This window comes from Penicillium diatomitis (genome assembly GCF_028827545.1).
Source record: "Penicillium diatomitis strain IBT 30728 chromosome Unknown utg000005l_segment0_segment0, whole genome shotgun sequence".
Taxonomy (NCBI): Eukaryota; Fungi; Ascomycota; class Eurotiomycetes; order Eurotiales; family Aspergillaceae; genus Penicillium; species Penicillium diatomitis.
In genome coordinates this window covers 1,871,308-1,894,279 of record NW_026623177.1, presented here as the reverse complement: position 1 = coordinate 1,894,279, position 22,972 = coordinate 1,871,308, and the positions used below count along the sequence as shown (strand labels likewise).

General features: G+C 50.5%; 9 protein-coding genes across 9 annotated transcripts; 3 read left to right on the top strand and 6 right to left on the bottom strand.

Moving 5' to 3' along the window:
- Positions 1-106: 106 nt before the first annotated feature.
- N7539_005272 (uncharacterized protein) lies at positions 107-1,679 on the bottom strand (the record flags this gene model as incomplete). The annotated part of the gene is made up of 2 exons (XM_056934874.1): positions 107-1,393; positions 1,479-1,679. 2 exons carry the CDS (start codon positions 1,677-1,679, stop codon positions 107-109), a joined length of 1,488 nt encoding a protein of 495 aa, XP_056790068.1.
- Positions 1,680-2,147: 468 nt separating this feature from the next.
- N7539_005271 (MDR family MFS transporter) lies at positions 2,148-4,368 on the top strand (the record flags this gene model as incomplete). Its single annotated transcript, XM_056934873.1, has 5 exons — positions 2,148-2,185; positions 2,242-2,486; positions 2,577-3,002; positions 3,173-3,440; positions 3,555-4,368. 5 exons carry the CDS (start codon positions 2,148-2,150, stop codon positions 4,366-4,368), a joined length of 1,791 nt encoding a protein of 596 aa, XP_056790067.1.
- Positions 4,369-4,819: 451 nt separating this feature from the next.
- On the bottom strand, positions 4,820-5,795 carry N7539_005270 (sulfotransferase family protein; the record flags this gene model as incomplete). Its single annotated transcript, XM_056934872.1, has 3 exons — positions 4,820-5,094; positions 5,167-5,523; positions 5,600-5,795. 3 exons carry the CDS (start codon positions 5,793-5,795, stop codon positions 4,820-4,822), a joined length of 828 nt encoding a protein of 275 aa, XP_056790066.1.
- An 875-nt stretch (positions 5,796-6,670) lies between these two features.
- On the top strand, positions 6,671-7,681 carry N7539_005269 (RTA1 domain-containing protein; the record flags this gene model as incomplete). Its single annotated transcript, XM_056934871.1, has 2 exons — positions 6,671-7,138; positions 7,220-7,681. The coding sequence occupies 2 exons, from the start codon at positions 6,671-6,673 to the stop codon at positions 7,679-7,681; spliced, it is 930 nt and encodes a 309-aa protein (XP_056790065.1).
- A 1,372-nt stretch (positions 7,682-9,053) lies between these two features.
- Positions 9,054-19,333, top strand: N7539_005268 (Highly reducing polyketide synthase sdnO; the record flags this gene model as incomplete). The annotated part of the gene is made up of 11 exons (XM_056934870.1): positions 9,054-9,584; positions 9,647-9,774; positions 9,847-10,129; positions 10,194-10,206; positions 10,275-10,504; positions 10,569-11,440; positions 11,511-14,300; positions 14,353-16,465; positions 16,521-18,125; positions 18,183-19,168; positions 19,231-19,333. The coding sequence occupies 11 exons, from the start codon at positions 9,054-9,056 to the stop codon at positions 19,331-19,333; spliced, it is 9,654 nt and encodes a 3,217-aa protein (XP_056790064.1).
- A 602-nt stretch (positions 19,334-19,935) lies between these two features.
- Positions 19,936-20,230, bottom strand: N7539_005267 (uncharacterized protein; the record flags this gene model as incomplete). Its single annotated transcript, XM_056934869.1, has 2 exons — positions 19,936-20,039; positions 20,131-20,230. The coding sequence occupies 2 exons, from the start codon at positions 20,228-20,230 to the stop codon at positions 19,936-19,938; spliced, it is 204 nt and encodes a 67-aa protein (XP_056790063.1).
- Positions 20,231-20,272: 42 nt separating this feature from the next.
- N7539_005266 (uncharacterized protein) lies at positions 20,273-20,743 on the bottom strand (the record flags this gene model as incomplete). Its single annotated transcript, XM_056934868.1, has 2 exons — positions 20,273-20,465; positions 20,547-20,743. The coding sequence occupies 2 exons, from the start codon at positions 20,741-20,743 to the stop codon at positions 20,273-20,275; spliced, it is 390 nt and encodes a 129-aa protein (XP_056790062.1).
- A 6-nt stretch (positions 20,744-20,749) lies between these two features.
- Positions 20,750-21,023, bottom strand: N7539_005265 (uncharacterized protein; the record flags this gene model as incomplete). Its single annotated transcript, XM_056934867.1, has 2 exons — positions 20,750-20,812; positions 20,889-21,023. 2 exons carry the CDS (start codon positions 21,021-21,023, stop codon positions 20,750-20,752), a joined length of 198 nt encoding a protein of 65 aa, XP_056790061.1.
- A 6-nt stretch (positions 21,024-21,029) lies between these two features.
- N7539_005264 (serine/threonine-protein kinase) lies at positions 21,030-21,568 on the bottom strand (the record flags this gene model as incomplete). The annotated part of the gene is made up of 2 exons (XM_056934866.1): positions 21,030-21,122; positions 21,332-21,568. The coding sequence occupies 2 exons, from the start codon at positions 21,566-21,568 to the stop codon at positions 21,030-21,032; spliced, it is 330 nt and encodes a 109-aa protein (XP_056790060.1).
- Positions 21,569-22,972: the final 1,404 nt, after the last annotated feature.

The window sequence follows — 22,972 nt, the reverse complement described above, 5'->3', positions numbered from 1 at the left end:
TTGTATTTTGCTCGACCGGTCACATTGCACTCTTATTCCCTCCATTATTCTACTGAACAAAGACCCAGAATTCAAACTCTTGTCTTGACCATCCGAGAAAGTCTTTTTAAACCTCTACCGCCAATTCATGAAGAACCTCTTCTATCTTTTTCCATGCTGTCGCACGAGCTAAGATCTGGAACCACCAGTTTCCGTCACCATCCTTGCCAATGACAGTGAAGAAATTTCTTATAGACCTTGCAGTTAGAGGATCCGGCCCCGCATTGTTGATATAAACAGGTTTGCACGGCTTCTCACTTCGCAGACCGTCATCCACCCTCACTCTCGCCGCCGAAAAATCAAGATCAAAAAGCCGCGCACGGTACCAATTCGTGCCCATCATCGGAATATGGCGTGGGTCTCCCACGACGGGTAGAAACCCAGTCTCCTTCTTGGCTTTCCTCCGCATCGCGTCCATGGCATAGACCTGCGATTTGTCACGTTGCTCGAGCAGTGACTGACGGACGCGCAGAGCCAACGAGCTTACGGGATCCTCTTGGAGATTCTGAGCTCTGAGAATTGTCACGCATGGGATAGTGCCGTTGCCGATGTACGCGCCACGCTGGGAGATCCCGAGTATGGACCGCGCGTCGAAGACATTTGCTATGCAGACCTGGGTGGATGGGTACGCGTCCATGGCGATTCCGAGAGCTTTGCAGAGCCAGGCGAGAATGATGTCGCCTTCGCTGATGAAGACCTCATTGGAAGGATTTGAGTCCGGACCTAAGCCCTTGGGTGTCTGGATTCGAAGTTCTTTGAGAGCTTTTGCCCGTAGGCGCTCAATGTAGGCGTGTGGGATGACGACGGCCCTGTCCTCAACTTGGGGGTACCAGTAGGCTTCCCATTCTCGACAGAATGCAAAGACGCCGAGTTTCAAGTTCCCGCAGGTTTGATTGTAGAGGACGTGTTGTTCTGCGGGTACGGGCTCGGATGCGGCTGCGAAGACATCTTCATTGAAGCCGAGGAATGGCGGTACCTGGTCTTTACGTCCTGAGAGAATGGATGTCCAGGCTTTGAGGAAGTAAGACAGACTCATTGCGTCGAATAGAGTATGTGGGAATGTGACGGTGATCAAGGTCGTATCCGTGAATTTCAAGACGTGGATGAAGAGCTGGGGTACATCGGCAGAGAGGTAGTCCTGGAGTACGCATGGAGCGTTGGGATGTTTCGTGATTGAAGTGAAGCTGGACATTCGGCCCAAAACATGGATCCCGTGTGTTTGGGGCTTGCTGGGCATTCTGGAGGCTTGTGGGTGAGACAATATAGGCATATCATGCTGAGCTGTTGAGAAGCCGAAGCCTGGTCTGTCGCTGGAGAATTGCACGGGGAGGTGATACTCCAGCCTGCCAGAAGCCTACAGGTTCGGCATGTGAGCTTTGTGTTCTTTATTCACATTTGTGGGGCGCAAGATAGAAATAGAGAGCAATTGCTTCACTGACATTCTCACGAACGCGAGATCCCAACTTCCTCCACTCTGACCGTTGGAAAAGTTCGGTCAAGGCCCGCTCGAGTTTGAGGTGGTCGAGAACTTCATCGAAGCGCAGAGTCACGTTGAGACAGACACTACGCGCATAAGGCACATCATCCCAGAGGTGGAATGGAATGATCTGGTCGGGCACTGTGGTTTCCTCGGCAGACATCTTTGTGGTTGTTGGCGTCGGAAGTGAGACGTCTCGTCTGCGTTGTGTTTTAGCTCACGACATAATAATTCTTCATCCCCTTTTCTCTGTTCATCTCAGAAGTGGCGACGGCCGGAATGAGTGATGTCTGCTGGCATTAGCTCGACCCCGCCAGCTTCGCCAAGTTCAACCTGCTTATCATGTCGCAAAGACAGCATTTTGATGTCTAAGATCCCCGAGCACTCGATGAGCTACCCGAATATGGCACGGAGAATGGCAGTGTCCCCGCGTTGGGGGGCTTCTACACTCCACCATGCATGTAAGAAGCCAGTCAGCCCTAGCACCTGAGAGGGTGGATCAAAGCTCAGAGTTGCAGCGCGGCTTATGCTCGATCCTTGCCAATGCCTATCTGGGAGCCTTGACGATATCTGCGACAAGCCTGCGAGCTCAATTTGAGATTGGTCTTCATTCTTCGAAATTTGCGTCTCGATGAGCGATCCAACTCAACAGGATCATGCTGTCCACGAGTTCGTCGAGTCCCCAATCCTGTCGCAGGGTGGAATCTATTCTGACGAGGAGATAGGGATGAAAAAACTTCTCACACGGCGAAAGCAGAGGCTATTCAAGAAGCTAAAGATGTCGAATCTGGATCCTCTGAAAAGAGAATCGTGGAGGCTCCAGATGCACAGCATCAGTCTTCCCGGCCTGACGGGGAAGCAGGTGCCACGGACGAGGCCAAAAACTACGTCCAAGGTGTTCGCCTATACATGATCTCGGCCGCCTTTATCATGGCCGGTATCATGTTGGGAATTGACGGCAGCATTCTCGGTGAGGTCTTGCAATTCCTCTGTGAAACAATGGTCCTATGCGAATAGGAGTATTGGCTTCCTGCGATCTTTACTAAAGAATTGCAATAAGCAACCGCCATTCCACGGATCACCAGCGACTTCAACTCGGTCGATGATATCGGTTGGTATGCCAGTGCCTATCTCCTCGCCCAGATGGCACTGCAGCCGACTTTTGGCCGCGTCTACATCTACTTTGAAGCAAAGGTGACCTTTCTCCTGTCTCTGCTTGTCTTTGAAGTCGGGTCGGTCATATGCGCCGTGGCACCCAACTCCGCCGTCCTGATCCTGGGCCGCGGGATCGCAGGCGCAGCAGCAGCAGGGATGCTCACGGGCAATCTGGCCATTTTCGGGCAAGTTGTTCCACTACGGAGTCGCCCTCGAGGAATGGCTATCATGACTGGCCTGTTCTCAGTCGCAACGCTCGCAGGGCCGACTGTGGGTGGACTGCTGACCGATTCGAGATTGACTTGGCGGTTCTGTTTCTGGATCAATCTACGTGAGTGTGCACTACTACTTCCAAGTTCCAACGATCGAAATATCGAAATGTCGAAATGTCCCCAGAGAGCAAAACGAAAACGACCGGGAGACTCACCTACATGAAACTGCCAAGCATGATGGAAAGTCACAAGATGAACAATGAAACTAACAATAATAACAATGCTCTAGCCTTCGGTTTCATTGCGGCTGTGATCGTCATCTTTTTCCTTCAGCGCAAACCCGGCAAAATGGCTAATTTGCCACTTAAGGAGAAGGTGAATCGTCTCGATCTGGCAAGCGCCTCTGTACTAGCGGCAAGTCTCGTCTGCTTATTTCTGGGGCTGCAATGGGGTGGCTCGACGGAGCCCTGGTCCGCGCCTCGGGTTTGGGGCTGTCTGGTCGGCTTTGCGGTGTTGTGTGTGGCTTTCATTGGCCTACAGGCGTATCGCAAGGAAAGGTACGATGACTGGGGACGTTGAAGCGAAGCCTTTTTTTTGCATTTGAGACAATGGCGCAGAGCTACTTATCGCTGAAGACTACTAACATTGTCACCATGATTTGATTGATACAGGGCGACCATTCCACTTCGTCTTCTGCGACAGAGGACCGTCGCGGTTTGCTGCATTTTTTCCGGACTGTACGGCGTGGCAGTCGTCACACACGCCTATCTCCTCCCGATCTGGTTTCAAGGCGTCAAAGGCACCGATGCGACAATCTCCGGAGTCAATATGTTGCCCTCGACGATCGCGAGCACTGTCGCCATTCTAATAGCCGGGTTCGGCATGACCGCCACTGGGTATTATGTGCCCTTCATGTGGGCAGGTGCAGTGATCTATGTCGCCGGAAGTGCAATGTACACCATCCTCCGAGTGGATAGCACCGTTGGCCGATGGCTGGGCACGCAGATCCTGGCTGGCTCAGGATTCGGCACGGCCATCCAAGTCACCTTCATCGGTGTTCAGGTGGTGACCCCCGCAATTGACATGCCCACAGTTTGTGCACTGGAGGTCTTCTTCCGCCAGCTTGGTTCCTCGGTGGGAATCAGCATAGCGCAGAGTATCTTCCTAAACCAGCTGACTGGTCGTCTGGAAGGGATCCCAGGAGTTGATCCTGGGAAAATGATCCGCTCAGGGGTCTTGGAAGGTGCATGGTCTAATGAGTCGGTCGCAGCTTCGGTGATTCCCTCCGTCAAGGAGGCGTTGAATTCCGCCATCACCACCGCTTTCCTCCTGCCCGTTGGGGCCACTGCTCTTGCATCGGTAATTAGCCTGGGGATGGAAAGGCGGCGGATTGAGGATGACAGGGTTCCTGCTCCGGGGACAGAGATCGGTGTCCACACGGACAGAGCCAGTAATTCTTCGGAAAGCGGCCCGCCACAACCTTGATGCATTGGCCCCCTCGTCGCAGGCCTGTACTCTATAGTGGTGGAAGATTTACCCCAAACGAGACGGAGTCGAGAAGCTATAGACGAATGAGGAGCTCTTAGCGCTTACGCTTCGGGTATAAGCCGGTCGAATTAGTCGGTCCAAGCTCAACACTAGGGCAGCCTCGCCTCATCTGAGAATTCATGGTTCACTGTCGACTTGTTCTTTTTTCCCTTGAATGCTAAATCTTGACGTGTTCGAGAATCCTTTGATCGCAGGGAACCGGCGAGTCCACCCGGCAAGCCCAAAGTCTAAGACAGTTTTCAGAGTTTGATAGCGCAAGGATGGCTGTTGTTCTTCCATATCTAGGCATTGCGCCCAACACGTCGCATTCGCGACTTCTAGGCTGAATACGAAAATGTGAGAAAGGAAAAAGAATTCATACATTGGGAATCTATCCACGCACTAGTTACTACGAGTGCATCCGAAGTCGGGCGTAAGAGACCGCTTGACTCAGACCATAGCCCGCGGCCAGAATAGTTAGCCAGATTGCAGCGCCTCTCCACCAATACGGAGCCCAGCTGGACTTCATCGAGGCCCGATCATGGACTTGAGGGAAAGGCTTTTCGGGGATGGGAACGTCCAAGAACTTGCAGAGTGGCTCCCAGCCCTCCTTCATATCGAAGAAAAGCAATCGATCCTTGGGCACGACTCGCTTGAGGTAATCTGAGTGAAGCTCCATAAAATCTGCAGTAGTAGACAATCGTAAGAGAAGACTCAAGTGGCACATATTTCACAGTCATCAACTGAGTTACTTACGAGGGCCCAAAGGCTCAAGCTCTGCAGGGTATATTTGGCGCCTGCGCTTCACAATTGCCAACTTCCAAGCGAGCGAATAGCGCAGCGTCGGTTGCACCAATTGCAGCAGGATGAACAGGGGGTTGTCCAGGGTGTTAATGAGCTCTTGGTAGCTCTCCCACCATCGAGTGGGCTCACGAGTCGTGCACACCACCTTTGCATCAGGATACAGCCGAACCAGCTCTTCGACGAAGAAGATGGCAGGTGCATCGGTTGTCGCAACATAGCCGACGAGCAAGTCTTTCAGGGTCTTGTCGACTTCCTCTTGTGAGACATCCTTGGGAGGATCCAAACACTTGGTCCATCCTTTGATGATATCTATCGGGAAAGACGTCTCAGTATGGGAAGAGTTCAGTCTTTCCAAGTATTGTACTCTCAGGGGATGCATGCATACGCTCTTTTCCACGGAGGCAAGCAGAGCCTCCGTGACATACGTCGCCATGTAAGGCCCAGGTCAACGCCAGTGTTAACGAGATGGTCCCTGTGCGAGGGAGTCCAGCTCCAATCACCTGCAAAGTACGACTTGGGTCGCGTGGTGGTTCTCCGGCAAATGGATCTCTCCAGCGTTGTTGCTCTGTAGACTTCTCCATGGAGAAACGTCTTGTGACTTTTGTGATGTGTTTCTTGCTGTTCGCAATCAATCTGAGAGATTCACCAGGTCTTAATCATAGAGACAAGACTAAAGCATTTCCTTTTTCAGTGCAGACCGTAAGACGACCAAGTGACATTTCGGTCACGGAATCGGCCGACACTAATGAGCACCTGAAGTGCTCTCGTTGGAGGCTTACTTAGATTCTGCTAGTGTTGGGCAATTAGCGATTCATTGTCACGAGCGCTTACATGGTCTGAGTGTCTGATTTCCCTTGCCGTGCATGACTTGATTAACAGGATTCTCACACAAGTAGTAGACATCCACCGAGCGCTATCCCCATAGGTCGCTTCCTCTCTCGAGAATCGTGAACGGTCCGTTGCTTCTCCGTTTTACTCCTCCCTGGCCGTTTCCCCAAACTTGGCTTTGCTGACATGCGGCAGATTGTCCCCACGATTGGGGAGGAATGGGTCTCCGCCGTCGAACAAGGATCATCGCAAGATCGGGAATGGCCCGTCTAGCCCGTGATAGATTGGGGAACCCTGACGCCACCAACGGGGGCTACTTCTCTGATAGCGAATCTCAAAGGCTTCCCCTGGGAGGAGGTGAACGTCCGAGCGACTTGACTGACTAGGGTTGAGACGCTTTAGCCGGTTGTCTTACTGGATGAGCTGAGAGGTGTCTGATCTGGACGTCAATACAACGCGTTAGGGTATCGACGGTTGTGATGATCTAAAGGAAGACTATCATCCTGTTCATCTTCTTCGAGCAAAGCAAGGCCCTGGCTGATACTTGACACAAAGTGCGGGCTTCTTCTCTCTCTCCACGAAATCTTGAAGACGATCCTCTGTTTTGCATTTAAAGACGGTCGGCGCGATGGCAGTTCCATTGGTGTGTACGCTCAAGAACTGCCCGATCGAATGGGGCTACGTTCACTATCAGCCTTCGATCGGCGGCAATGCTTTCATGGCAGCGGCCTTTGGCCTGCTCGCGGCTCCAGCCATCTATCTGGGGATCCGCCACAAGGTCAAGCTGTTCACCTTTTGCTTCGTGACGGGGCTGGTGGGCGAGGTGGTTGGGTATGTTGGACGGATTATGTTACACAATGATCCATTCAGCAAGAACGCGTTTCTCATGTACCTCATTTGCACGACTATCGCGCCGTGCTTTACGGCAGCGGCAATCTACTTGACGCTTTCGCGCATCGTTGTCGTCTATGGCGAGGTAATCAGTCGGATTCGGCCACGAACGTACACTCTCCTGTTCAGCGGCTTTGATCTGATTGCTTTGGTGGTGATTGCCGTTGGAGGAGGCATGGCAGCAGTTGCAGTCAAACAATGGAAGGTGAGAGCTTTTGTCCCTTTACCCAAAGAAATCCGAGAAGAGTTATCATTGTTGACATGGGCACCTATTGCATCCATTTAGATCGATCAAGGTACTCATATCATGGTCGCCGGACTAGTAGTTCAGGTGATCAGCCTAGTGGTTTTCATTTCTCTCTGTTTCGAATACTTCCTGAGGGTTCGAAAGAGTCAGAATCGACTGAACCCGAACTATGCCACCCTGCGCCACTCCTCTCGATTTAAGCTATTCCTGTACGCCCTCGCAGCAGCGACCATCTTGCTCTTCATTCGAGCGGTGTATCGAGTAGTGGAGCTTTCGGGAGGATTCCGGGGCAGGTTGGCCCAGAACGAAGTCTTGTTCATGGTCTTGGACGGTGCTATGGTTCTGCTGGCGTGCATTATCTTGATCGTGTTCCATCCTGGTCTTGCCTTTGATGGCGTCTGGAAAGAGGCATCCTTCCATTGGGGTAAGAAGAACGAAAGCAACGAGTCCATGATGCAGGACATCACAACGCACTCTGTCCCTTACAATGGTAAGCGTTGATTTCCCCGGCAGGAACCAACCGGGAGGAAAGAAGCCACGAAGCGGGCTTTGTTTCTCAAAGACTGAGAGAGAATCGCTGGATCCGAACTGGCTCGGACGGCAACGCTGTTGTTGTGCTGGTGAATTGGATGTTTCTCGCCCTCTTCGACTTTGAAAATATCCTCGTGTATGTAGACATAGAGTGGCTTCTAGAGTGGCTTCTAGAGTGGCTTCGGCAATTGGCCGGCTTTCCACTTCACAATTTCACAGCCTCAATTTGCCTAAATTCAGCTCGGTGATCTTAAGCGATGCTACCAGTGCTCGAGGGACCCAGTAGTAGCCAGTAGTAGCTTCTCTTGACCATTCTCGCCACAAGTTGTCCCCGCTTATCTGCTGGACACCTCACTCCGTGAATCCCATCTCTGCATGTAAGCTCAATGTGGATCTAGATCACCCCCAATAGGCGGACCAGGAAATGAAACCTCATCAGACAGAATAGACTTGTGGAAGATATCGCGGTCTTTCCCCGCTCTGAATCAAGAGCTTAGCTCGACTTCAGTTAGTCTCCGCATCAGCGCTAGCAAAGATAGCGAACTCCGGTGCAAGTCGCCAAGAGAAGCACGCGCCGCCATGCAGACCACGGCCATGTGGAGGCGTGTCTAGTCTTCTTCCGGACTAGGTCTTAGGTAAACATTGCCGTTTGGCAGTCGATAAGCTGTAGAGATGAAGCCAGATCTATCCAGCTCATTCGGAATAGCAACATCAGCCCGCTTTTTCGTCCGTGTTTGCCTTAAATCTATACGGAAGATACTCCGCCTGATCGGGGGGCGAAGTACTTTTTGTGCTTAGCTGGTTTCAGTATTCGACGAGGTGGAGGTGTCGAGTCCACGCACAATAGGTCGTGAGACGGCTCTATCTTACCTGCCAATGTTGATAGCCGATGGAAAGTTTGGAGGCGCTAATCTAGAGCAATATCAATCCAACACGGAGACTTCACGACTTCGGGAGATGGATGATGGTCAGACGAAAGCCCCTCGAGCCATCTGGAGATGGCTCATGCCCTAGACGTGCCGGTCTGTTCGTTGCACAAGTGGATGTTACCACAATAGGTAGTTGGAAAATAGACGGCGAGTGGATTCTCTCCGGTGGACGGGAGATTAGGTGGAAAAACCGGCCCCCATAAGGTAAAGGAAGGTTGCTATTGATACCGAGAGGGATCGAGAGTGATAGACTATATATGTTACCAGGTCTGGCGTTCGACAAGGGTTTTGAAGAATCACGACATTCTTCACTGACCTGTCGAAGATAGGAGGATCTTTGGACCAATTCTCTAGCTCATCACACTACAATTTTGGATTTTTGTTCCTATCACATACATACATACACACCCGTCATGTCTGAAGTTACCCCAATTGCCGTCATCGGCATGGGATGCAGACTCCCCGGAGGAGCCAGCAGCCCTGAGAAACTGTGGGAAATGCTCGCAGAAGGTCGCAGTGGATGGGGTGAGGTTCCTGCAGAACGTTGGAACTGGAAATCGTTTTACCATCCACACAATGAAGCAAAAGAAGCCCTCAACTCGAAGAGTGGCTATTTCCTCGAGCAAGATATTGGTGCTTTCGACGCCAAGTTCTTCAATATCGCGGCTTATGAAGCTCATGCAATGGATCCGCAACAGCGCATTCTGCTCGAAACAACATATGAGGCACTGGAGAATGCTGGCGTTCCGTTGGAGAGCCTCAAGGGCTCAAATACTTGCGTATATGTTGGACTATACGCCCGAGACTATGACCGCATGGGCTTCAAGGATCTCCCACAAATCACAAAATTGCACATCACTGGAACAGGCGAGGCGGTCGTCTCAAACCGCATTTCGTACTTGTTTGATCTCAAGGGCGCTTCCGCCACAATTGACACAGGATGCGTAAGTAACAAGTGAAGGTCTTTGTGAAAGAATGAAGAAGCTGACTTGTCAATGGATAATAGTCCGGAAGTATGGTAGCACTTCACCAAGCTTGCCAGAATCTCCGGACCAGAGAATCAAACATGGCAATCGTGGGAGGAACTCAGCTTCTTCTTCACCCAGACCAGGCCATTGCCATGAGTACAGTGGGGTGAGTTTGGTTCAATCTGGATTATTTCTCCCTGTCTATCTTCAAGTCGTGCATCTTGCTGATACTTGTTAGAATGGTCAACCCACACGGTCGATGCTTTGTTTTTGACAGTCGTGGCTCCGGTTATGCTAGAGGCGAAGGCGTTGGTACGATAGTACTCAAGCGCCTAGACGACGCTGTTGCCGCCGGAGACCCCATTCACGCTGTCATCCGCAATTCAGGACTCAATCAAGACGGCAAGACGGCAGGCATTTCATTGCCCAACCCTGATGCTCAAGCTGCTCTTATGAAATTGGTATACTCGTCAGCTGGCGTGGACCCCCGTAGCACAGTCTATGTGGAAGCTCATGGTACCGTGAGTGTTGAACGCTCTTCTTCTGTGATACTAGCTCTCAGACCAATGCTAACATCACTTCCAGGGAACCCAAGCAGGTAAGCGGAGCATTCAAGCTAATCATCTCTTGAATGAGCTGAAGGGAACTGACTCAGAGGAACTCCAGGTGATAATGCCGAAATTTCCTCCATCAACCAAGTTTTCTGTGAGGATACCGAGCGACAATCAGATATCTATGTCGGATCAGTCAAATCCAACATCGGACATTTGGAAGCTTCCAGTGGCATTGCCGGATTAATCAAGGGTATCATGATCATCAAAAAAGGAATGATTCCTCCCAATATTGACCTCGAAACACCAAAGCCGAGTCTCAAGCTTGACGAGCGTAAAATCAAGGTGGGCAGAATCTTGAGAAGTGGTCCATCACTCACAGGACGCATGTACTGACTAGTTCTCGCAGATTCCCTTGGAGTTGACTCCACTGCCTCAGCCTGAACAACCAGGCCCAGGTCGAGTCTCATTAAACAGCTTCGGGTACGGTGGAACGAACGCCCATGTGATTCTTGAACCAGCACCAAAACGAAATCATGAAGCATCTGAACATAAGAAGACGAACGGCACCTTCTCAGCTCACCTGCAGGAAGAGCCCCAGACGAACGGCATATCCAATGAAGACAAGCAGGCCTCCGAGCCAAACGGCATTTCGGAGCAGCACAGCAGTGCATCAAGCCCTCCGCCGGACCCTCAACTGTTCGTGCTGAGCGCGACTTCCGAAAAGTCTCTACTTGAAGCTGCCAAGAACGTACAAGACTGGATTCGGGAGAAGAACGCTGATGAGGAAACTCTTCTCGATCTTGCCTACACTCTGAACGCGCGACGGTCACTTTTACCGCTTCGCTTTAGCGTGGTAGCCTCTACCTCCGATGAACTGGTTTCAGCCCTCGAGCCAAAGAATGTTCGTATTTCAAAGCTTCCTCACTCTGTGTCGGTGGCGTTCGTCTTCACTGGACAAGGTGCGCAATGGTTCGCCATGGGTCGAGAGCTCATCAATTCAGAATCCGTCTTCAAGGACTCCATTGTTCGATCGGACGAATTGATTCAGTCCTATGGAGCCCAGTGGAGCCTAGTCGACGAGCTCTCCAAGGATGAAGAAACGACTCGAGTAAGCGACAGCGAGCTCTCTCAGCCGCTGACGACCGCGATTCAAGTTGCAATGGTTGATTTGCTTACGGCCTTCGGAGTTCTCCCTCAGTATGTCTGCGGTCACAGCTCCGGAGAGATCGGCGCAGCCTATGCGGCTGGTGCTTTGACCCACGAAGCCGCAATCGAAATGTAAGACTCCGAGTTTCCCCATATGGCGACATTTCAAGCATTGCTGACTGAGTTGTCTTCTTTCTTGCAGCGCTTACCGCCGAGGACTGTGTTCAACCGCAGCCAAGAAAGCCAACTCTGTGAAAGGATCCATGCTGGCTGTTGGCCTAGGAGAGAGTGATGTTCTACCATTCATTCGACAAGTGAAGAATGGCCTAGTTACTGTGGCTTGTGTAAACAGCCCTAGCAGTACAACGATCTCCGGGGACGAGCCCGGGATCGACGAATTGAGCGAAATCTTGAACGCCCAATCCGCGTTCAACAGAAAGCTCAAGGTGGACACCGCATATCACTCTCATCACATGAAAAAGATCGCCGATCGGTACCTTGAGTCTCTGAAGCATATCGGCACCGGAACTCCGCAGAATGGTGCGACCTTTTATTCTTCCGTGACAGGAAGAAAGAAGGTCACCGATTTCGGTCCTTCTTACTGGACGGAGAACCTTGTTTCAAAAGTGCGATTCAATGATGCTCTTCAGCTGCTAGCTGAGGACATGGCTCGTTCGAAGTCGTCGAGCAACGTGGCTAATTTCTTCGCTGAAATCGGCCCCCACGGCGCTTTGTCAGGCCCTATCCGACAAATCATGGCCAAGTTGAGCGTGAAGTCCTTCAAATTTACTTACGGCTCAGCCCTTGTTCGCGGCAAGCATGCCCTTCACTCTGTTCTCGAATTGGTGGGAAAGCTGTTCGAGGCAGGCTGCGGTGTACAATTTGAACAGATCTTGTCTCTGAAGGGAGCTAAACGATGGACGGCTATTGGAGACCTGAGCCCGTATCCATGGGACCACTCACTATCATACTGGCACGAGTCACGGCTCAGTCGTGATCATCGATTGCGGCAATTCCCTTACCATGACTTGCTGGGCTTGTTAGATGTAGCAAGCACGATTCACGAGCCGCGATGGCGCTACCATCTCAATGTCGACACTCTGCCTTGGCTGAAGCACCATGTTGTTGATGACTTCATTATCTTCCCCGGAACGGGCTACCTCTGTATGGCGATCGAGGCAATGAAGCAGATTGTTCAGCTTCGAAAGACATCAGGGCGGATATCGAAATTCCACTTGAAGAACGTGATCCTCTCCAAGCCCATCATGGTTCCTGATCAGAGACCCGACAGTTTCATCCCCGACGTCGAAGTGCAGCTGACTTTGAGTCGCGTGAAGACCAGTGATGGCAGTCGGTGGGAGGCTTTCAGAGTCTTCTCCTATTCTGCGGAAGGCTCTGGGTCTTGGAACGAGCACTGCTCTGGACAAATTGCGGTGGAGATGGATTCCAAGATTGACGAGGTCGAAGGCTCGCGCGAGCAGGAGTATCTGGTTTCTTCTTTCGAGCGCAAATTCCAAGAAATCAGAGAAGCTTCTCACTTCGATGAGAAAATCACCCCAGAGAACTTCTACAGGTCTCTTCGCGAGTCGGGCAATGACTTTGGCCCAACATTCACTTGCATGACTGAGATGCAGCTCGGCAATCACCAAGGTTGGGCGAAGGTAGCTGTTCCTGATGTCGTTTCGTGCATGCCTCGTCAATTCATGCAACCTCACGTCATCCATCCTTCCCTTTTCGATGCCTTGAACCATCTTGCTGTGGTGCTCTTCAAGAAAGAATGTAGCAATGCGCCACTCATGGCGACCTTCTTTGGTGATATCGTGGTCTCTTCGGATATTACATCCACTCCGGCGGACGAATTGCTTGTTGCTCTGGAGATTAATCCTGAGGGGACACGCTCGGCCTCGGGAAACACATACGCCTTCCAACAGAATGCTGACGGAGAACGTTCTCTTGTGATGCACGTTCAAGACTGGCAGTTGAAAGCCATTGGAGAAGCACAAACTAGCAGCGAAGAGACCCCCTTCCATCGAAAGATGAATTATCGAATGGAGTGGCAGCCTGACGCAGCATTCATTAGCTCAGGCCAGCTTCAGGACGCGAGAACCTCAATCACAAGCACATCAATTCAGAAGCCGGCTCTGGAATCCGTTTCTGTCTCGGAGCATCACAAGATTACCGAGAAATTGACCTTTGAGCAAATCGTCGCTTTGAACGAGCGTGCAGCAGCGCTCTACATTCGAGACGCTTTGGCCCAGATGTCGGAACAGACAGTGCCTCCGAACGCAACACACCTGCATAGGCTACTCGAGTGGATGCAGAGCTCAAGCTATTCGGATGTTCGGAGGTCGATGCTAGCTGCGTTGACTCCTGCCGAGGAAGAACTTGTACTCCAAAGGTCAATTGCCTCCGGCGTTGAGGGCCTGCTTCTTTCACGAATCGGCCTTCATCTAGGCTCTGTCTTGACTGGAGAAACTGATGCTGCCGAGCTAATTCAAAAAGACGATCTTCTGTCGCGATATTATGTTGAGGATTTGTTCTCACTTTGCCACCAGGATATGGTCAATTACATAAAGTCGGTTGTATTTAAGAGGCCTCACATGAAGGTCCTCTTCCTTGGAGCCGGCATTGAACAATGCACGGCCACACTATTGCGCGCAATCGACAGGCCAGAAGGTCTCATGGTCGATCGATTTGATCTTGCGGATCGTTCAGCGGACGCATTAGAGCGTGCGAAGCCCCATTTCCAGAAATGGAACCATGCGATGGACTTCAAAACTTTGGATCTCGATGCAGATCTCAAAGATCAAGGATTTGATTATGAAGTCTACGACATGATTGTCGCAACCTGTTCTCTTCACACTGTCAAAAATGTCGATGCTTCTTTGAAGCGACTGCGACAACTGGCAAAGCCAGGTGGTAAGTTGGTGATGGTCGAGTTAGTCCGACCACCTGCCCTGTCGACTGAATTGATATTTGGAGTCTCGCCTGGGTATGTTTTCCTCGTTCTCATTTCATGTTGGATAGTGACTGACTTTATCTAGTTGGTGGGCGGCGGAAGACGATCGTAAAAACTCTCCTCTGCTTTCCGAGTCTGAGTGGCACAGTCGCCTCTTGGAAAGCTCCTTCAGCGGAGGAGATATTATGAACAGCGAGAACGAAGGTCCAAAGTCGCGATCTGTTATGATCGTTTCCACTGCCGTGGACCAGAAAGAGGTCACTAAAGCCAAGCATACTGGCACTGTTCAAGTTCTCTCTCTCCGTGCTTGGTCTACTGCATTCACACAATTGGCCAACGATATGACATCAGACCTTCGGGGAAGAGGTCACAGCTGTGCAATTAGCTCTTTCGATCCTCGTTCCATCCAGCAGGATATCACGTATATCATCCTTGATGATGTGGACAACGCTCTGTTATTTGATCCATCAGTCGAAGAATTTGAAAATCTGAAGAGCCTCTTCATCAACTGCAAGTCTCTGCTGTGGGTCAGCGGACAAGAGAAGGTTGACCAAATTCACAGCGCCGCGAGGGGACTTATTAATGGTATGGCACGCGTGGCGCGCCGTGAGAACGAAGGTGTCAAGTTTATTACAATCGACGTTCGGGAAGACATTGAGAACTGTGGCCCAGATCTTGTCAAGCAGATGGTGGATATTGCGGAAAGCTCATTCTGGCCTGAGTCTGAATCCACCCGTTCTCAAGAACACGAATTGGCCATCGTTGATGGCAAGGTCATGATTCCTCGAATTCAACCAGACACCAAGTTCAATGATTGGATTGATCGAGCGGTCGGCGAGGACAGAGTTGACACTCTCCCCTATCAGCAGCAAGATCGTGCGCTGAAGCTGCACGTAGAGACGCCAGGTCTACTGAGCAGTCTTCGTTTCGTTGAAGATGATACCATATCATCGGCCCTTCGCGATGACGAGATCGAGGTCGAGGCGCGGGCATACGGCGTCAACTTCAAGGACGTCTTCATTGCGCTCGGCCAAATGCTTCCGGGAGTGAACATGATTGGAGAGGTGGCTGGTATTGTGACAGCCGTTGGTGCAGGCATGGAAGGTCGATACAAGGTCGGTGACAGAGTGGCCGGAGTTGGGGCCCAGCCGTTCACCAGCAGAGCTAGAGTCAAGGGACTCATGTCTTGTCGACTTCCCGACTCCATCAGCTTCAACGTCGGCGCATCGATTCCCATCATCTATATGACGGCTTATCACTGTATTGTGGAGGTTGCTCGTCTGCGAAAAGGACAAACCATTTTGATTCATGCGGCATCTGGCGGTGTCGGTCAAGCTGCTATCCAGTTTGCTCAGAACATCGGAGCGGAAATCTTCGCTACCGTTGGCAGTGCAACGAAGCGCCAGCTCCTCGTTGACACATACAAGATTCCCGAAGATCACATCTTCTCAACACGATCCAGGACCTTCAAAAGCGGTGTTCTGCGTCTTACAAACGACAAGGGCGTCGACGTCGTGTTGAACTCGCTTTCAGGAGAATGGCTCAACGACTCCTGGGAATGTCTTGCTCGCCTTGGAACATTTGTCGAAATTGGCAAGACTGACATTTACAAGAGAAACCACCTCAGCATGGCCCCCTTCGACCGAAGCATCACTTTTGCAGCTGTCGACTTGGTGGTTCTGTTCGAGAACCAGATTGAGCGAATGAATGAGGAGTTCAACACCGTTATCAACTTGTTCGAATCCGGCGAGTTGGTTCCTGTCGCTCCAGTCACCTCCATACCAATCTCGAATATTGAGGAAGCTTTCCGCTTGATCGCTTCACGAAAACATACTGGAAAGGTCGTCATCGAGATTCAACCAGACGCTGTTGTGAAAGCGGTTGTCGCCAAGCCCGAGCCTCTGCAGTTGAATTCTGCTGGATCGTATGTCGTAGCAGGTGGTCTCGGTGATCTCGGCAAGCGGATCTGTCGATTGCTGGCAGCGCATGGTGCAAAGCACGTTGTCACTCTGTCTCGGCGAGTTCTGTCCGATGAAGATCGAGAGGCATTCGAGTCTGAGCTTGCTCAGTTGGGAGCACAGCTTCACATCGTCAAGTGCGATGTCATTGATCAAGCATCCATGAAAGACGCTGCAGAACTCTGTAGAAAGAGTCTCCCGGCAGTTAAGGGAATTATTCATGCAGGAATGGTGCTCAGGGTAAGTGACTAACCAGTCTTCACCTTGTGCCTTCTATTCTAATTATGTGTCTTAGGATCACCCAATCGAGTTGATGACGCCAGAAGACTACCTTACCGCAACTAAGCCCAAAACTCAAGGTACTTTGAACTTGCATTCAAGCTTTGAGGGTGCTGAACTGGATTTCTTCATCATGCTTTCATCCATCACTTCTATCGTTGGCAAGACTGGCCAAGCCAATTACTCAGCTGGGAACGCCTTCCAGGACTACTTCGCCCACGCTAACGCAGGAACATCTCGAACCCGGTACATCTCTCTCAATCTGGGTGCAATTGACGGATCAGATGCAATTGCTTCGTTGCCGATTCGCCAGCAGGAGCTGATGCGGCAAGGTGCAATTCTGGTCAAATTTGAGGAGCTCTTCAAGGTCCTCGAGTATGCCATGGGCCCTCAAGCCTCCTTAGACGGCTGCACACAGTCCATTATGGGCTTCGACCGAGACTCCATGGAGACAGTCCAGGACACTTTCGGACTGAACAACCCAATGTTCAGTCAAGTTCCTTATCTATCGGACGGCACGTCGTCCGGCGATGCCTCATCAGCAAAGGTGGATACAGAAAAGGCTATTCGGACTGCCTCGACTATTGCGGAAGCTCAAGAGATCATAACACATGCAATCGCGGAGAAATTCGCTCTTTTCATGGACCGGGCAATGGAAGACGTCAACCTCGACCAACCGCTAGCCGCCTTTGGACTTGACTCGCTGGTTTCAATCGAGTTGAAGAATTGGATGGTCCGCACCTTCCAGGTCAGTCTGCAAACATCCGAGATTGCAGATGCTACAAGTGTTGTTGCTCTGGCAAAGTCTATCGCATCGCGATCGAAGCTTGTCAGCGATGAGTTGCGCGGAACCACTGCAGCTCCGCAAGGAGATGAGGAAGCGGCCATGCCACAGGCCGCCGTGGAAGAAAGTACTTGCCCCAATCACGGCTTTGAATGTTGTCGATACGCAAAGGATCTTCCCAAGCAACCGCTGATGGATCTTGATGAGGCTCTCAATATGATCCTCGACGGCACACGTCACTTTGCCACTGAGGAAGAATATCAAACACTCTGTGAAGCGGTCAAGCAGTTTGGCCGCGATGATAGTACCGGGCGTCACCTGTACGATCAGCTCGTACGCAAGTCGCAGGATCCCAATGTGGACAACTGGATGGCCGATATCCTTACGGATGCTTTGTTCCTCAAGAGACGCTTCCCGCTGGCGCCTCTTCAAAGCTTCTTTGCCACACATCATGACAGTGCCGTTCCACATCCCCAGGCAGATAGGGCTGCTTTGATCGCTACAACTGCCTTCCGCTTCAAGGAAGCTGTGGATGCAGGCAACCTCGAGGCCCACTGGTGGTTCAATATCCCGTCTTGCATGGATTCATGGCAGTGGCTCTTCAACACTACTCGTGAGCCTCACGTTGAAGCTGATTGCATGAGAAAGTATCCCGGCAACGACTACTGCGTGGTACTGCGTCGAGGCCACATCTTCAAAGTCAATTTAAAGGATGGCTCCGAAGCAGCTTCGTACTCCATGATTCAAACCCAGTTCGAGGCCATTCTGAGCAGCGTTCAGGACGAAGGATTCTGGACTGGAATTCTCACCAACGACGATCGTGATGGATGGGCCATTGTAAGTGATGCCCTTTCTAGTCGTGAACTTCATGCCAGCGTACTAACATTTGCACAGTATCGCGAGAAGCTTATCGCTCAAAGCGCGGAAAATGCCGAAAGCATTCAAGTCATCGAAAAGGCGCTGTTTGTCATGTGCCTTGACGATGGCGCACCAACCACTAACTCCGAGCGGATTCGACAGGCGTATCTCGGCAACGGGTTCAACCGATGGAACGACAAAGGTCTCCAATTCACAGTTTTCGAGAACGGTTCCTCGGGATATCAGGTGGAGCATTCGATGATTGATGGTTTGACCGTGCACCGTATGAATGAATGGATCCATGAGGCCATTCACGCCCATGTCCCAAGCAATGCCACCAACGGACACGGACACGCACAGGAAGGAATCAACGGCACCAACGGCGTTTCCAATGGCTCTCAGCCGGTTCTGGAAGAGTACGCCCTCTCAACCAGCCCCGAAATTGATGAGCACATTCTTGTTGTGCGAGAACAGCACCTTCAGACCACGTCTAGTCGCGAATATGGCTACAAAGTATTGCCACACTTTGGTAAAAACTTCCTCGCGGAGCATGGATGTCCGATCAAATCTGTCTTTGATGTGACCATTCAACTCGCCAGCAAGCTCTACTTTGGCTATAACCCTGCCTCTTGGGAACCCATGTCCATGGCACACTTCCACAAAGGACGCACCGAAATTTTCCAGGGTGTGCTACCGTCCGTGGCTGAGTTCTGTGAGTCCGCGCGCGATGAAGCGATGCCCGCCACACAGCGACGCGACATGCTCATACGCGCCGCGAACGATTACATTGCTGGCCTGCAGAGGTCCGGCAAGGGTGACAATTACTTCCGCCTAATGAATGTGTTAGAGACCATGTGGCCAAGCGACGAGGAAGTCGCCCCATTGTTCAAAGATCCTGTCTGGCTAAGGACCTATCCTCAGTTGATCATGTCTGGATTGACTGATGGAGGATCTCTTGACTCGGCGTTCTCTTTGATCGACCCGGAAGGTGTATGGATTTGCTACTCGATCGAAGAGCAAGAGTGAGTTTTCGCCCCGTTGATAATTTCCTGTATGGAAGCTAATAATTTCGCCTTCTTTTCAGAGCACGTTTCTCGATCGTGGGTCCTACCGGCAAGGTTTCTGAGTTTGAGAAGGTCCTTGATGAGGCCACCATGGTGGTGAAGAAGCTGGTCGAGTCGAGCTAGATAAGCGAGGGGCAGCAGACTGAGATTATTCAGGGATATGACAAATAATGCAGACATCTCTCGTGACATGCATTTCCAGAATGATTCTAAGTCACGATAAAGCGTGCGCGTGCCAGTACATTCAGTAGCGCATACATTGTGTGAGTTGGTTGGAGAGTTCTTCCAAACAGTGTTCGTCTCGATCCATATATCGAGCGGTGTTAGACAGTTTGCGCCTCAGACATGAACCTCTTGGCTAGGCGCGGGGATTTCTGCTGCTGAGTGATCCGGAGAGTCACTTTGACTGAGGCGGCTGACACTCGTGGTGTAGGGTCACCCATGGGTTGTATATGGAAGGGTATTCGGTTGGTTTATAACCACGAAAACACTCTACCACTGTAGGCATACAATCACCCTGGACTTTTGGATTGCGATAATCCCAATACTACGCTTGCGACGTGATAAAAGCTTAAGAAAGGGGCTCATTGAACACCCCAGTAGACCCTCGTCCGATATAAATACATGGTGCGCGTCTTGGTTGACAACTTAGACCCCATAGGGCTAATTTGAGACCGGGTCAGTAGTAAATGTCGCCCCATTACCCAAGGTAATTGGGCGGTTGATCAACCTCCAAGTTTGAGAAACGCATGATCCATCAGTTCGCGAGCTGTCTTCCTCCTCTGCGGGAGCCAGGTGAGCATATGTCGAACAAAGGAGAAAAATGCCTCTCGATCAGTCTTTCAATTCATGATAGCAAAATTTATCTTGAACGTACTCAGTATGTCAGGTATTGACGTGCGAGATAGTTGTTAACTAACCCTCTGCATTGAAGAACGGGCCACCAAAGAATTCTTCAACATCATTGAAGAGTGCTCTAGTGTCTTTCGTGACAGACTGTGGCCAGTTATGCATTGCCATGGCTTTTGATTTCGCGAGCAATTCCCCGGGAGGAGGGCCGAGTCAGGCAATCATTTCCGCGAGGTGTGACTTTGCGTCGTATTGGCAGTTTGTATGATGTACCTGCTGGAACAACACCTTATTACCAAGGATGATCCATAACTTGCCGAATAAGATTGTTAGCCTTGAGCCCAAGCCAGAGATTGTAACCAAAACCAAGGGAAACAAAAAGCCTGTTATATTGCAAATAGACCTCCTAAAAACAGGTATAGCGTCTTACCAGCATACCAAAGTTCCAAATATCTACCCTGAAATCTCAACCGCAGCCAAGGATTACCTCCGGAGCACTTTAATAGTCCGGTTGGGTAGGATAAATACCCAGTTTCGGGTAGACAAGTTATTAAATCTGGTTATGAGCCCGAAATCGACCAATTTAGAAACCATATTCTTGATTTCTCTCCCGTCAAAAGTACCGAAGTCATTATAGCAGCGGTAGATATCCCGGCCACTCTCGTTATCAACCTTGTATTGCATGGGTTGTTATCGTTTAATGAAGTCGATAAGAATGTTTTCGTTTTCAAAGCTTATGAGGATATTCCCTAGCTTTAGATCTAACAGATAGATCAATCAGGTCTTCAAATTCCAGAACAGGCACAGGAGAACGGTATTAAATAGTTACCCGTGTAGACGACTTTGCACTCTGAGTGGAGATAATTAAGGCTAACAAGGAGAAACTAGATATAGGTCTTCGCAATAGGGAAAGGAATCTTACGATTAACGAAACGCCTCTGTAAAATCCAGGAGGCTCTCTCATCGGCTCCTACACAAGGTACATGTACTTTCTTTTCGGACCAGTCACTTCGAAGTCATCTAAGCACGTCCGTAGAATTACGCGGCTACGATGCTCTGAATGCTGCTATGTAATATTGCTTTCAATCTCCTTATTGTAACGAGCATCATCAGCGTTACTACTGTTAATTATTTTTAGGACCACGGTTCTTCCAGATTGATAGTTAAGTCTTAGTAATAAGGAACACTGTTAGTTTCTCGCGGTCAATATAAAGCAAGTACGCGTGGCGATAGTGTAGGTAGATGTTTGGAAATGTCTCGGGCGAGCCACACAGTTAATTGTGATCTCCATCCGATTTTGACAAGTAGTTGAAATTTCTTGGCAAATACTTTTCCCGGCTTTGCTGGGTAGAAAGTCGCCGAATTGTAGTCAGGACAAACCTCATCGTCAATAAGTTCCCGTTGAGGAATTGGCGGCCCTGAGTTGGGCGGTAGCTGCCAGAGTGACTTTTTGGTGAAGGAGAACATGGTACGCCTCGATGTCAAGGTCAACTGGCGAGGAGGTGACATGAGGCCATCCAAGCGTTATTGTAATGCTCTGGGAACAATCAAGCACCCTGGAGGAAGCTGAGCTTGACGTTCCTTCCATAGCTGCCAGGAGGCTGGTGAAAATGACTAAGCATCACCTGTCTTCCATTTGATTCACAAGACGTTTTTTTTAGAATTCTACCATCTCCTTCCGGTACGTGCTATCCTAGTCAGCTATAAATAGAAGATAGAAGTAGTTAAATATTAGTGAACTAGTCCCCCTAATAGGTACATGGTGTGCTTCCCAACTCTCACAGTACTAATCACAGGCTACTGGCTATCTAATGACACTTTGTGGAATCATCTATACGGGGATCTTGCCCGCTATACTACCTCTTCTTTCAAAGATATTTCTCGTGTATGAATCCTTATCCATCAAGGATTTAATTCTTGCCCGATGCTCACTCGCAATCGCGGCTTCGGGTGCACTTTTTACGGCAGCGCCCGAAGTTGGAGTCATTCTTTCCGGGCTCGTGATACATAGCGTGGGCTCCGGTCTCTACCCTCTCTGTCGGTCCCTTGCCAGTAGGTACGTTGCGTCGTAGATGACGGCTAAGCTGAGCTCCGCCATCGGTAATATAGAAACCATAAGCGCACTATTTGATAGGCCAGCACTGGCGTGGCTCTTTGAGACTGGAATGAAGCATGGAGATCTGTCCCCTTGGTCTGCCGTATATTGAATTTACTCAAATCCTTGCGTTGGGTCTCGTTGGTCTACTATTTGTACGTCCGTCTGCTCGGGCGTAGCCCGATGTCGAGGGAGGTCTATAACCGCGGGGGGAGATGTGCATGATAGGCGAGCATCTTCCTTCCCTCGCTTCACAACAAAAAGCTCGAGGACTCTCCAGCTCAAAGTTTTGCAAAGTATCATTACCGTTGATGGCGACGTAGTCTCCATATACTGTTCGAGCTTCAAAATTGTGATACTCAAAACATGGCGTGCTTGGACTAGATGTTCTCTGCTGGGCCTAAGCCCCGTAGATTCAAGGTCGATGGTTGGGGCCAGGTTCGGAACTCAGTTAGTATGAGGCCCCTTCAAGTCATGAAATTCTTGAACTCATCTATAAACAGTATCTCTCCGTACGCATAATCTATTTCATAGTGCTCTCAGTTGTCCAACAATGGCTGCTATCAGGCGCCGTCGATCGGCATGTGGCTCGAGGCTCCCGTCCCGCAATCTCCACTCCCCACAGTTCCACACTCCCTGAATCGAGAATAGCTGGAGACTGTATACTGCTGCTGGGGTTTACCTTGGATGGCGCACTTCCTGGTTGCACAATATTCATGTGCATATTCTCGTTGCAGCGTCCGCCTCATTGGTGAGCTTCTTGTGACTATTGGGCCACTGTTCGAGGTTACCGGTAAGCCCGCGATCATCATCGTTCA